Raw genomic sequence first — 12,753 nt, forward strand, 5'->3', positions numbered from 1 at the left:
ACAGAAGTATGATCAGAGACAGGATTTTGTATAGTCTCAAAGTATCTTCCACAATGTACTTATCAATTACAAAATAAAATGTAACTGTGCAGTGGAGAAGACTCAGTATCTTAACCAATGATCAGATTGAACATGACCAGTAATAAGAGGTATTGATGTGCACCCCTCATATGATGTATTGAAAAAGACACAACATCACTTCTGGGGGACTCTTGCCAAAAACTCATAACCTCAGTTTATCATGGAAATATCAGAGAAATTCAAATTGAGAGACATTCTACAAGATAACTGAGCAGTATTTTTCAAAAGTGTCAACGTCATGGAAGACAAAGAAAAAGAAAACCGGAGTAACTGTCACATATTGGAGGAGACTAGAGACATGACAACGAAATGCACGTGAGAGCCTGGACCAGAAAAAGTAAGTTAGTAGGAAAACTGGAGAAATTAGTATATGTCTGTAGATTCACTAATGGTATTATATCACTGTTCATTTCTTGGTTTCAGTAATTTTATTATGTTTTGTTTTACATTTACAAATGTACATACATTTTACAAATACATTACATTTACAAATACAATTTTGTATTTACATAAAATATAAAATTATATTTTTCTCTAAGATATTAACATTAGATAGAACTGAATAAATTGTATATGGGAACTCTGTACAATTTTTGTCACTTTTCTGTAAATCTAAAATTACTCAAAGCAATAGTTAAAAACAATTAGATAAAAGGACTTAACTACAGCTACTAGGAAGATATACTTCAATACTCAGGAACTGAAATTTTAAAAAATACTGGAAAGGCTATGATACTAATTTTAATTTTAGGCTTGTTATTGTGTGTTTTAATCCAACTTACACTTTCCTTAATTTGCTTCCTTACCACAAAATGATCAGGCAGTGCTGGTAAGCTTAAAGTGTTTTCCAGTATGCCATTCTTTTTCTAAAAGCCTTATATCTTGCTGTTAACATACACTTCAACATGATGGACATTAAAGAAAAGTTGAAGGATATATTTTTAGTTTATCATAGGAATATATTGGCTACTTATATGACCTTTAAGTTGTTAGATACCAAAGTAAATTTATCATTATTAAAAAAAATTCTCTTAGGTATCATCTTTTTTCATTCTGTCTTCATCGCATTTTAAGATACTGAGATTCATTGTTTTTCACACTTGTGTTTATGTATGTGTGAAACTACATCTTTCTAGATACATTATATATGCAGGTTCTTTTTCTCAGATATGGGGGTGTTTAGCTACAAATCCTCTGGAGAACACTGGATGAGGGAGTCCTGTGCAAAGAAACAAAATTCTCTTATCCCTCCTTAGCTAGTGAAAGGCCTTCCTATTTGAGTTTTTAATACTTCAGCCTTAGATTACTGTTGAGATGCAACTGATGTGCTTTGAGTGCTCCTCATACAGTACCTTTTTCTCATGGTTTTGGAGAAGTAGCCTAACAACAGTACTGGTGTTATAAATACGACTTTAAACAAAGCAAAGGCAGTTATTCTTTGTGACTTTTATAGTTGGAATTAGGTTCTTTACTGACAGTAAAATACAGACAAAACTAAATAGAAGGTCTCAGTAAAGTTCATGTGGGTGCATGTGAATGACCGGGTTCAACAGCAAAGAGGGGAATATTCAGTCACTTATTAAAAAGTTTCCAGGAAGAAAATGGGAAACATTGCTGTGATTGATGAGAAGTGCTGCTTTCCAATATTAGTTGCTTCTGTTCCTTTTGAGTTCCTGTGTTTTATTTCTGGGATACTGTTTTAAAAAAAAGGGAAGCTGGTAAGGTACCAAATGTTTCATGCTGAAATTCGAACTGACCAACAGCTTAAAATCGTTGCTTTTAATTTTGAGGAGTATATGGTGAGATATTTTCATTTTATCTAGAAAGGAAGAAAATGATGAATTGCCATGAACAGAAGCACATTGTGCCCCTGAGAGACTGTGAGGTTCACACATGTGCCAAAATAAAGTTGCTGATTACCCCTGTGAAGGCTAAGATATTTGATGAGTTGTCAGGTTACTGAAGGTGCACTACGTACCAGCCTAAGGAGTTAATTTTCAGACATTGAATTTCAGAAAGGCATTTGGTGTCCTGGCAAGAGCATTTCACTTACCCTGAAGAGTTGTGGTAGCTATGGCAACACAGCAACTTCAAATATTTCTTAGGTCACATTGCCTGTGACTTTGAATGGGTTTGGACACTCATAACGCTTGTTACACTGTTGAAATGGCTTGTTTGCTTGTCCATCTTCTCAACTGGGTCCATCTCAGTTAGATGGTAATTCAGAGCAGACACTGAATTTTGTTCACCATAGTATCTCCATGATCACGTTAAGGGCCTAGCATTACAAAACGGGGTCCAATAATTACCTGATGAATGAATGAATGAGTGAATAAATCTCATGCTCTAATACAGATTCTGATTTGAAAAAAGGGCAAAGGAAAACAGTGGTGGCCATGTTGATGTACATAATCTTATAGATGCCAACTATATATCAGAGGTGACCTATTTTTTCATAATGAGAACCTTTTCCTTGAAGTGTCTCCAAGTGCTCAGGGGTCCTTTCAAATTTCTGCTGTCTTAGGCCCATTCTTTACCAGTTGTTGGTGACACACATGTTGTAGACACTCTTGCTTCAGGTTCCTTAACCACTTTCCTCTTCAGCTTTGTTTAAGGGTTATACGGTAAAATATGAAAACTCAGACAAAGTTTAAAGTCAATGCCAAACCATCATCAAAAGCAAGAGTCTCTATAACCAGTCTACAAAGTTTGCCGGTTTCTCCCTATTCAATGCACGAATCAGTATTTGACGATAGGAGTCACGCATTGAGATATGTCTCATCCAGGTGTGTGCAGCATTGACTAAGGACATGCAATCAAGCAGTAATGTATTTTGGATGTTGTTCTGTCTGCACATGTACTTCTCTCATTACCGTAGCAGTGAATCTCTGCTATGGAACATGGAACTGGTTAAGGCAGGTTCTCAAGAGTATAATTAAGGCCGTGGAGACCTGTACTGTGAGGCCTGCATGTAGACAGGCCGGCGTGCTTGCCCTCTTAGCCACCTTCTACTCAGTGTGATAAAAACACTTTTTTCCTAAGTCGTAAAAGTGGTAGAAAATATGACAGAAAGTTTAGAAGACAGCCAAAAGAAAAAAAATCAAAATCCCATCCCTTTGTTGTGGCAGTTTTACCACATTTGAGAAATCCCACCCAGTTTTTTTTCGTACACATTTTTACATAGTGGTATTCACAATAAAATACATTTCACATTCTGCTGTTATTACTTAACATTGCATCATTCATATTTTTCATGTTTCCATGTTGTTATATTCACACATATTATTTATAGCTTCAGAAAGTGTATATCCTTGTTAGCCAGCTCTGGAAGGATAATATATACACCAAGGGATGCGACAATTGTGTGTGGGTTTTTCGTTTTGTTTTGCAAACCTGTAAGTTTACTGCTATAGTGATTTAGGACTGAGTTAGCTTATTACATTTATGTAAAAGTAATTACTTCTCTGTAAGTATAATAATGTCATAATAAATATACATAAATAATAAATATAACTTGTTGAAGGTATCCTCAGCTCTTCCTTTTAGTTAACACAATCATCTGAATTTCTTTCTCCTTCCCCCACCTCAGAGACTGTAGTTAAGGTGTCATTACATTTTATTATCCCCTTTGTGGAAATGAAAAGTACCAAAGAGCTTAAATGGCTTTTCTAGTTTTAAAGCAAGTGGCAGCCACAGTGTAGCACTCTTGAGTTTTACTGTAGACTGTGGTACTATGGTTTTGGCTCCTAGCGTCTTTTCTTCCATTTTTCCTTCTTATAAGAGGTCCCATTTCTCGCTGGCCTGGTTGATCACTGAACCCATTCACTTGGACAAAATATTAATCCAGAGGTGAGAACATCCAAGCAATTATCATTCTTCCCTGGGATTGATTTAAGGAAGTTGGGGTTGCCCAACTAGGAAGATGTTAAGTCAGTGCTGCTGGCAGCTACTTTTCCTGCCATCTGGGAGAAGGTGTGTCTTCAATAAAAAAAATAATAAAGCTGAACAGAGATGAGAGGTGGTGAGACAGAGAGCTGAGGCACTAAGGTCCTGGTTCCTAGAGCTCTTCATTTAGTTCTGGGAATTACTCTCGTGTCTTTTCTGCCACTATGAGGCAAAAAACTTAAACTTTCTTATGTTAGGTTTAATTGTGTTTTTATAACTTGCAACCAGAAAAGTCCTAACTCATTCAGTTCCTGTAACTGTAGATAAGACATTTATCCACCACCAGTGAAGAGCACCCTCAGTAGATATGGTTAAGAGACTCAGCTCCCAAGAATAACGTAAAGCTGTGAAAATGAGGTAACATACATATTCTGCAGAATATTTTGGAAATTAAGCATTTTCACTTCTTTTGATAACCAGTTAATGTTCGAAGAATCTAGGCCCACTAGAATTGATAATGTAGATAGTTCCCAAAGTGTAGGCCAATAGACTTGCAGTTCATATGAGGGTGTGCTAACCTAAAATGCAGGAGGGTGGGATCAGAAAGTGAGAAAGAGGTAAGAACCTAATAGTCCTGGATTGACCATGATTTATTAGGAATTAAACAAAATGCGGGAAAGAGGGGTTGAGAGAGATAAGAACCAACAGCTGTCACATTTCTGTACCCTTAAAAAAAAATCTCTGTAATATATTAGATTGCTTATAGTTGCCTACAGTTCCATTGTTTTTAAAGAAGTAAAAACTGTTAACAGATGAACAGAAAAGCTCTGGTGCATAACATGGCTACCTTAGTGTTTTTAACTATATTAACACTCTATTTGGATTGATTGAATTAATCATAGTTAATTCTGTTGATGGGAGTTGGGGGGAACTAATTTGATAAAAAAGACCTGAATTTATTATATCATTCTTAAGTAAATAGTATAATTTTGAAGAAATCTCAGCCTCAAATTTTCTCTTGCAGGCATTTTTGAAAAAAGAAAATATTTACATTTAAAATATTAACATTCTGCTACAGGAAAATGAAATGAAGATAAAATGCCTTAGTACTTTAAGCTTAATAAAGCATATATTCATCATGATCACTATATATTTTTAATTTAACATGGTAATATAAAATCCAGATTAAGACATGAAAATGACATTGATGGAACAGTTTTGCAAGAAGAGTGATTTTGTTAGGGCAAACAGTAAGGCTGTTAGCGTCATGCATTAATATTTTATTTTAAATAATTGTGTGATTATCCTTTTAGTAACATATGAATTTCCTAGCACTTTTGTTTTATAACCTCATTCTTAGAAATTCCAGTGGCTTGTTTTCTTGTATGTTCCCTAATTGTGGTGATCTTAAACAGATCTTCAGTTTTAAATCTGACAGTTGTTCTAATACAGATGCATAAATATATTTTCTCCAGTTGGCTATTTATTACAAAGACAGCTTGTTTGTGGGCACCGTCAGGACATCTGTATTTTATTGGATTTAATTTTTAGTAATAAAGACCTCCCACATTTATAGATTCTTTCCAGCACAAATTAGCCTGTTTGGGAAGCAAAGAACCATCAGTCAGGGAGAAAAAGTGAATCCATATGGTGCCAATGATTCTCTTTCCCTGGCTACAGGGAAGAAAGAGTTGAGCATAGACAGTTTCCCCAGCAGATCTTTGTTTTTTTCTCGAAAGCTTGCGAGAACAGGATTGGTGTCAGTCCCAACGCAGTACCTTTCAGCCAGCCCAGCTCATCCCTGTACCACGCATCAAGTCATAGACGCTTAACTGAAATATCGAGGGTGAATTCTCCTTTTCTTCTAATCTTGTTCTGTTTCTCTTACATGTGTGCCCAGTCCCTGGCTCTTGCCATTCTCTTCCATTTTGGGGCTCACCTCTGCCCTTTGGACTGGTTTTGTTTTTGCCAGTCCAAATCCTCAGCACTTTCTCAGGGCTTTTGTTCAGGTTCCCACACAGAGTCTATGATATGGAGAATTCTTTAAAAAAAAAAACCCTGCTTGTGTCAAAAAGCAGTCAAAACATTCTATCTTCAGCTTTTTAAAGGTGACAAACTAAACTTGGTAATAGAACTTGAACAGATGATGGATATTCTTCACTTTTAAAAGTTATATATAATTCCCTGTTGTGAGAGAACAGACAGGAACTGAAAATTTTTCTTTCAGTTGACACCAAAGTACCCGGAACAGTTCATTTCCCTTGGTCAATGTCATCCATGGGATGAGGAGGAGGAAACTGGACATAGCATACATACACTTTACTATCAGTGTTAAGTCCTTCAAAATCCTTCAGCACAAGAAAAAACCTATTATCTCTGCCTCTTGGCAACTCTGAATCTCAGCCAGAGAGAAGATGCTGCTTTTTTTTTTTTTTTTTTTTTGCAGTACGCGGGCCTCTCACTCTTGTGGCCTCTCCCATTGCGGAGCACAGGCTCTGGACGCACAGGCTCAGCGGCCATGGCTCATGGGCCCAGCTGCTCCACAGCATGGGGGATCCTCCCGGACCGGGGCACGAACCTGTGTCCCCTGCATTGGCAGGCAGACTCAACCACTGCGCCACCAGGGAAGCCCGATGCTACTTCTTAAACACTACTATGTTTATGTCCCCGTGAGTTTTTGGTAAAGTTAAATTTAGTTTAACAAGTTTCCTAGTTGTAGAGGGTGATACAAATATTGATGACTTATCCTTAAAAATTTATTATCTAGTACAGTGGGTAGAACTGTGTTCCCTCCCCCCACCCCCAATAAGATATGTACACATTTCTAAACCCTGGTACCTGTGAATGTGACCTTAGTTGGAAATAGGGTCTTTGCAGATGAAACCAATTTAAGATGAGGTCATACTGGATTAGGGTGGGCCCTAAGCCAATGACTGGTGCCTTATAAGAAGAGGGAAATGTGCCCACATAGACACAGAGGGAGAACACCGTGTGATGACGGAGGCAGAGATTTGAGTGATGTGTCTATAAGCCAAAGAAGGCCAAGGACAGATTGCTGGCAACCCCCGAAAGCTACAATGAGGAATTCCCTAAGAATTCTTCCCTGCAGCTTGGAGAGAAAGCATGGCTCTGTTCACACCTTGATTTCAGACTTCTAGCTTCCACATTTTTGAGAGAATAAATTTCTACTGTTTTTAGCCACTCAGTTTGTGGTTATCTGTTATGAAACTAACGCACTAGTTAAGGAGGCAGAAATATGAACAATAAACTGTCACACAGTTTTAGAGACCTATGGAAGCATAAAGAAAGGAGATATTGCTTTCTAAATGTCATGGGCAATAATTTTTGGAATATCAGGTTTCTTTGCAGAAACTTAGTAAGCTATCTGACTTTTAAATGTACTGTGTGATTCTTTTTTTATTGAGGTATGATTGACATACAACATTATATGAGTTTCAGATGTACAGCTAAATGATTCCATGTTTGTATGTACAGTTGCAAAATGATCACCACAATAAGTCTAGTTAACAGTCTGTCACTATACATAGTTACAGAAGTTTTTTCTTGTGATGAGAACTTTTAAGATTTATTCTATTTTTTCTTGTGATGTGAACTTTTAAGATTTAGCAATTTTAAAATATGCAATACATTATTGTTAACTATGGTCACCACGATGTACATTATATCCCCTTGACTTATTTTATAACTGGAAGTTTGTACCTTTTGACGCCCTTCAGCCATTTCACCCAATACTTACACCCCGCCTCTGGCAACCACCAATCTGTTCTCTGTATCTATAAGCTTTTTTTCTTTTCTTTCTTTCTTTTTTTTAGATTTCACTTATAAATGAGATCATATGTTATTTGTCTTTCTCTGACTTACTTCAGTTAGCATAATGCCCTCAAGGTCCATCCATGTTGTTGCAAATGGCAAGATTTCATTATTTTGTATGGCTGAATAATACCCCATCGCATGTATATATGAATACCACATCTTCTTTATCCATTCTTCTGCTGATGGACACTGAGGTTGCTTCCAAATCTTGGCTATTGTAAATAATGCTGTGAGCATGGGGGTGCATATATCTTTTCGAGTTAGTGTTTTGCTTTCTTCAAATGAACACCCAGGATTGGAATTGCTGGTTTGTATGGTAGTTCTAATTTTAATTATTTTGAGGAAACTTTATACTGTTTTCCATAGTGGCTACACCAATTTACATTCTCATCTACAGTGCACAAGGTTCCCTTTTCTCCATATCGTCACCAACAATGTTATTTCTTGACTTTTTGATGATAGCTGTTCTAACAGGTGTGAGGTGTATCTCATTGTGATTTCAAATTGCGTTTCCCTGATGATTTGTGATGTTGAACATCTTTTCATGTTGGCCATCTGTATGTCTTCTTTGGAAAAAAGTCTGTTCAAGTTGTCTGACCATTTCTATTTTACTTTATTTTATTTTATTTTGGCTGCACTGCACAGCTTGTGGGATCTTAGTTCCCTGACCAGGGATTGAGCCTGGGGCCCTGAGCAGTGAAAGCACAGAGTCCTAAACACTGGACTGCCAGGGAATTCCCTCTGCCCATTTTTAAATCATATTTTTTAAAAATATTGAGTTGTATGAGTTCTTTATGTATTATAGATATTAACCTCTTAACAGATATATGATTTGCAAATATTTTATCCCATTCAGTAGGTTGCCTTTTCATTTTGTTGATTGTTTCCTTTGCTGTGCAGAGCTTCTTAGTTTGATGTAGTCTCACTTGTTTATTTTCACTTTTGGTATCAAATCCAAAAAAATCATCACCAAGATTGATGTCAAGTTGCTTACTACCCATGTTTTCTTCTAGATTTATGGTTTTAGGTCTTATATTCAAGTCTTTAATCCATTTTGAGTTAATTTTTATGTATGGTGTAAGGTAGCGGTCCAGTTTCATCCTTTGCATGCAGCTGTCCAGTTTTCCCAGTATCATTTATTGAAGAGATTGTCCTTTCCCCACTGTATATCCTTGGCTCCTTTGTCATAAATTAACTGACATATACATTGGTTTATTTCTGAGCTTTCTATTCTGTTCTATTAATCCATGTGTCTGCTTTTATGCTAATACCATTCTCTTTAGATTACTACTGCTTTGTAATATAAATAGTTTGAAACCAGGAAGCATGATGCCTCCAGCTTTGCTCTTCTTTCTCAAGATTACTTTGGCTATTTGGAGTTTTTTGTGGTTCCATACAAATTTTAGAATTGTTTGTTCTATTTCTGTGAAAAATGCCATTGGAATTTTTATAGGGATTGCACTGAATCTGTATATTGCTTTGAGCATTATGGACATTTTAGAAATATTAATTCTTCCAATTCATAGCACAGAATATTTTCCATTTATTTGTGTCTTCTTCAATTTTTTAAAATCAATTATTATTATTATTTTTTATAAATTTATTTATTTATTTATTTTTGGCTGCGTTGGGTCTTCGTTGCTGTGCATGGGCTTTCTCTAGTTGCGGCAAGTGGGGGCTACTCTTCGTTGTGGTGCGTGGGCTTCTCGTTGCGGTGGCTTCTCCTGTTGTGGAACATGGGCTCTAGGTGAGCAGGCTTCAGTAGCTGTGGCACGCGGGCTTAGTTGCTCCGCGGCATGTGGGATCTTCCTGGTCCAGGGCTCGAACCTGTGTCTCTTGCATTGGCAGGCTGATTCTTAACCACTGTGCCACCAGGGAAGTCCCTATTTTATTATTTTTGATGGAATTGTAAATGGGATTGTTTTCTTAATTTTTCTTTATGACATTTTGTTGTTACTGTATGGAAACAACAGATTTCTATGTATTGATTTTGTATCCTGAAACTTCACTGAATTCATTTATTAGTTTAAGGTTTTTTTTGTGGTCTTTAGGGTTTTCTACATTTAATATCATAGCATCTGCAAATAGTGACAGTTTTTCTTCTTCATTTCCAAACTGAATTTCTTTTATTTCCTTTTCTTGCCTAATTGCTATGGCTTGGATTTCCAATTACTGTGTGATTTAAAATGAGTCACCTCATCACTCTGAACCCGTTTATCATCAGTGAAAGAGGGGCTTTGGCCCTCCAGATGATCTCTGAAGTCTGTTTCACTTGTAATATTTCATTCCTCTAAATCTGTAATATAGTCTGATTTTTCTTGAATTGTTTATGTATAATTTAAAAAGTTATTAGGTTAAGGGGTAAAAAGTCACCTATGGGATTTAGGTGTCTCCTCTTCCGGCCCCTCTTACCCCTGAAAGGGATGAACTGAAGTGTGTGACTAGAGTATTTTATTCTCCAAGATGAGCTTCATTTCAGGTGTACAGAGATGAAGGGCAAACTTTTAGCTTAGGTGCTGCTCAAGCCGCCTTCTCTCTGGCAAGCATGTTTGAATAAAGAAATAAACACTAACGTCTGTCCATGGACTAATCAACCTAACAGTATAGTTGAACAGAGGAAATTAATGTGGGTTTGAATCTGGGCTTGAGTGGACTCCCTGCGCAGGCAGTTTAAAATCCCTAAGCCTGTTTCTTTATCTGTAAAATGGCAATAACATCATCTTATTGGTCATCTAGAGGATGACATGAAATAGAATACTGTATATATTTTTTACGTGCCTAGTATCCAGTGGACACTTAAAACTGTTACTTGCCTTGATGATATCCCTTATTTGTAGAATCTAAAAAATACAACAAATATTGTATTTGTGAATATAACAAAAAGGAAACAGACTCACGGATATAGAGAACAAATTAATGGTTACCAGTGGCGGCGGGTAGAGGCAATACAGGGGTGGCGGAGTGGGAGGTACAAACTACGGGGTGTAAGATTAGCTACAGGGATGCACTGTATCAATACAACACGGGGAATATAGCCAATATTTCATAATAACTGTAAATGAAGTTTAACCTTTAAAACTTATATAAAAAATAGAATTAAAAAAATCACCAACCTATACAATCAAGAGCAAACAAACGCTTGTTGTTTGAAACGACTTTAAAAAAAAAGTTACTTGCTTACAAAATCCTCGCTTAGAAAGGAAACTGAAAACCTCTGGGGTACCCCCGCCTGCCGGGTAGGCTGGAGTCGGGAATCAAACACCCTTCTCCCCTCTCCCTCCCCTCCCCCCGCCCACCGGCGGCCCCCAGCTGCCGTGACCCCGGAACCGCACCGCTGGGAGGAGTCAGAGGCGGGGTCGGCGGAAGTGCTCGCTCGCCGCTGTCAGCTGCGCCGGAAGTTCCTGGCCTGGCCTGGCGGTAACCTTGGGGTCTTCGCCGCCCGAGCAGCCTCGGCCGCCGCGGGAGTGGGCTTTGCTAGTCCGAGCCTCAGCCGGGGCCAGGTCTGTTAGGTGCCAGAAATCGCCGGGTTGCCCAGGAGTTCGCTGAGGTTCCCGGGGTGTAGGAACCGCGGGCCCAGGGCCGCCCAGCCGACATGTCTCTAGTGGCAGAAGCCTTCGTCTCGCAGATTGCAGGTAGCGTGCATGGCCGCGGACCCGGACGGAGGCGGGGACCGGCGTGGGGCAGTTGTGGGGAGCACTGTGGGCTTTAGGACTGCATGTTTCCTCCCGCCTTGTAGCATTAGACGCTGAACCCAGGCCTGGGGATGGAGGTGGGCACTGAGTACCAGCCGCATCTCATAGATGAGAAAACGGAGGGGGAGAAACTTGGCTAAGGTCACCCGGTAGGACTGGGAGTTCCATCTGCTTTTCCTGGGCACTGCTTTGTCCAGCTGCTCACTGGGTCTGGAGGTGTTGGGGTGCGTGGAGAACGCTGTGGGTTGGAATTAAGGTGGGGGCGTGGCCACAGGGGCAGGGCTTCCGAAAGCTTCAGTGATTAAGTATGGGGGCAGCCTCGGTGTGGGACCTGAAGTTTAAGGTGATGGTCACTAGTGAGTCGCCGTTGTCATTTGAGTGGCCACCGAAGTTTCCTCTCCGAGCAGCACAGTATTATCATTTGCTACGTCTCTAGGATTCATTGACACATTTTAAAGTCTACATGAATTTTTTGAAGCACCTTTGACTTGACGGACTGAACATGACTGATGTAAATAGATTTATAATGTATTTCTGTTATCGAGGTTCTTACTGTAGTGAAAGAAATTACATATTGTTGAGAAAGCGAGGAGACTATTGTAGGTGTAGGTTGATGGGTAATAGTTAATCTTTAAATGGAGTTAATCTTAAACATCCTAGCAGTATTCTCACAGTGAGTACGGTAAATATTCAGTCACAAGGATAAATAGGTACATTTACAGTAAGGTAGTATTTTTGAAATGGAAAGTACTGAATGTGTTACAGAATTTTCCAAAATGTTTTTCATTGCATTTGTGTGAACATATACTTCTTTTTTCCTTTTTTCACTTAAAGACTGTTTTCTAAAAGAGAGGGAAGCTCCCACTAGATTGCAAGCTTCATGAAAGCTGGGATAATACTTATTTTGTCTCTAGTATCTTTTTTCTTTTTTAAATTTATTTATTTATTTTTGGCTGCCTTGGGTCTTCATTGCTGCGTGAGGGCTTCTCTCTAGTTGCAGTGAGCGGTGCGCAGGCTTCTTATTGCAGTGGCTTCTCTTGTTGCAGAGCACGGGCTCTAGGCATGTGAGCTTCAGTACGTGGTACGTGGGCTCAGTAGTTGTGGCTCGTGGACTCTAGAGCGCAGGCTCAGTAGTTGTGGCGCACGGGCTTCGTTGCTCCGCAGCCTGTGTCATCTTCCCGGACCAGGGCTAGAACCCGTCCCCTGCATTGGCAGGTGGATTCTTAACCACTGCACCACCAGGAAAGTCCCTGTCTCTAGT

General features: G+C 38.8%; 1 protein-coding gene across 1 annotated transcript in view; it reads left to right on the plus strand.

Moving 5' to 3' along the window:
- The first annotated feature begins 11,172 nt into the window (after positions 1-11,172).
- MTX2 (metaxin 2) overlaps positions 11,173-12,753 on the plus strand; it is a 63,885-nt gene continuing 62,304 nt past the window's right edge. Inside the window, exon 1 of the mRNA XM_082630159.1 lies at positions 11,173-11,432. Coding sequence (XP_082486285.1) covers positions 11,393-11,432 — 40 coding nt within the window. The 5' untranslated portion in view covers positions 11,173-11,392. The remainder of the gene's footprint in view (positions 11,433-12,753) is intronic.

The sequence above is a fragment of the Mesoplodon mirus genome, assembly GCF_964341445.2.
Source record: "Mesoplodon mirus genome assembly, chromosome: 8".
Classification (NCBI taxonomy): domain Eukaryota; kingdom Metazoa; phylum Chordata; class Mammalia; order Artiodactyla; family Ziphiidae; genus Mesoplodon; species Mesoplodon mirus.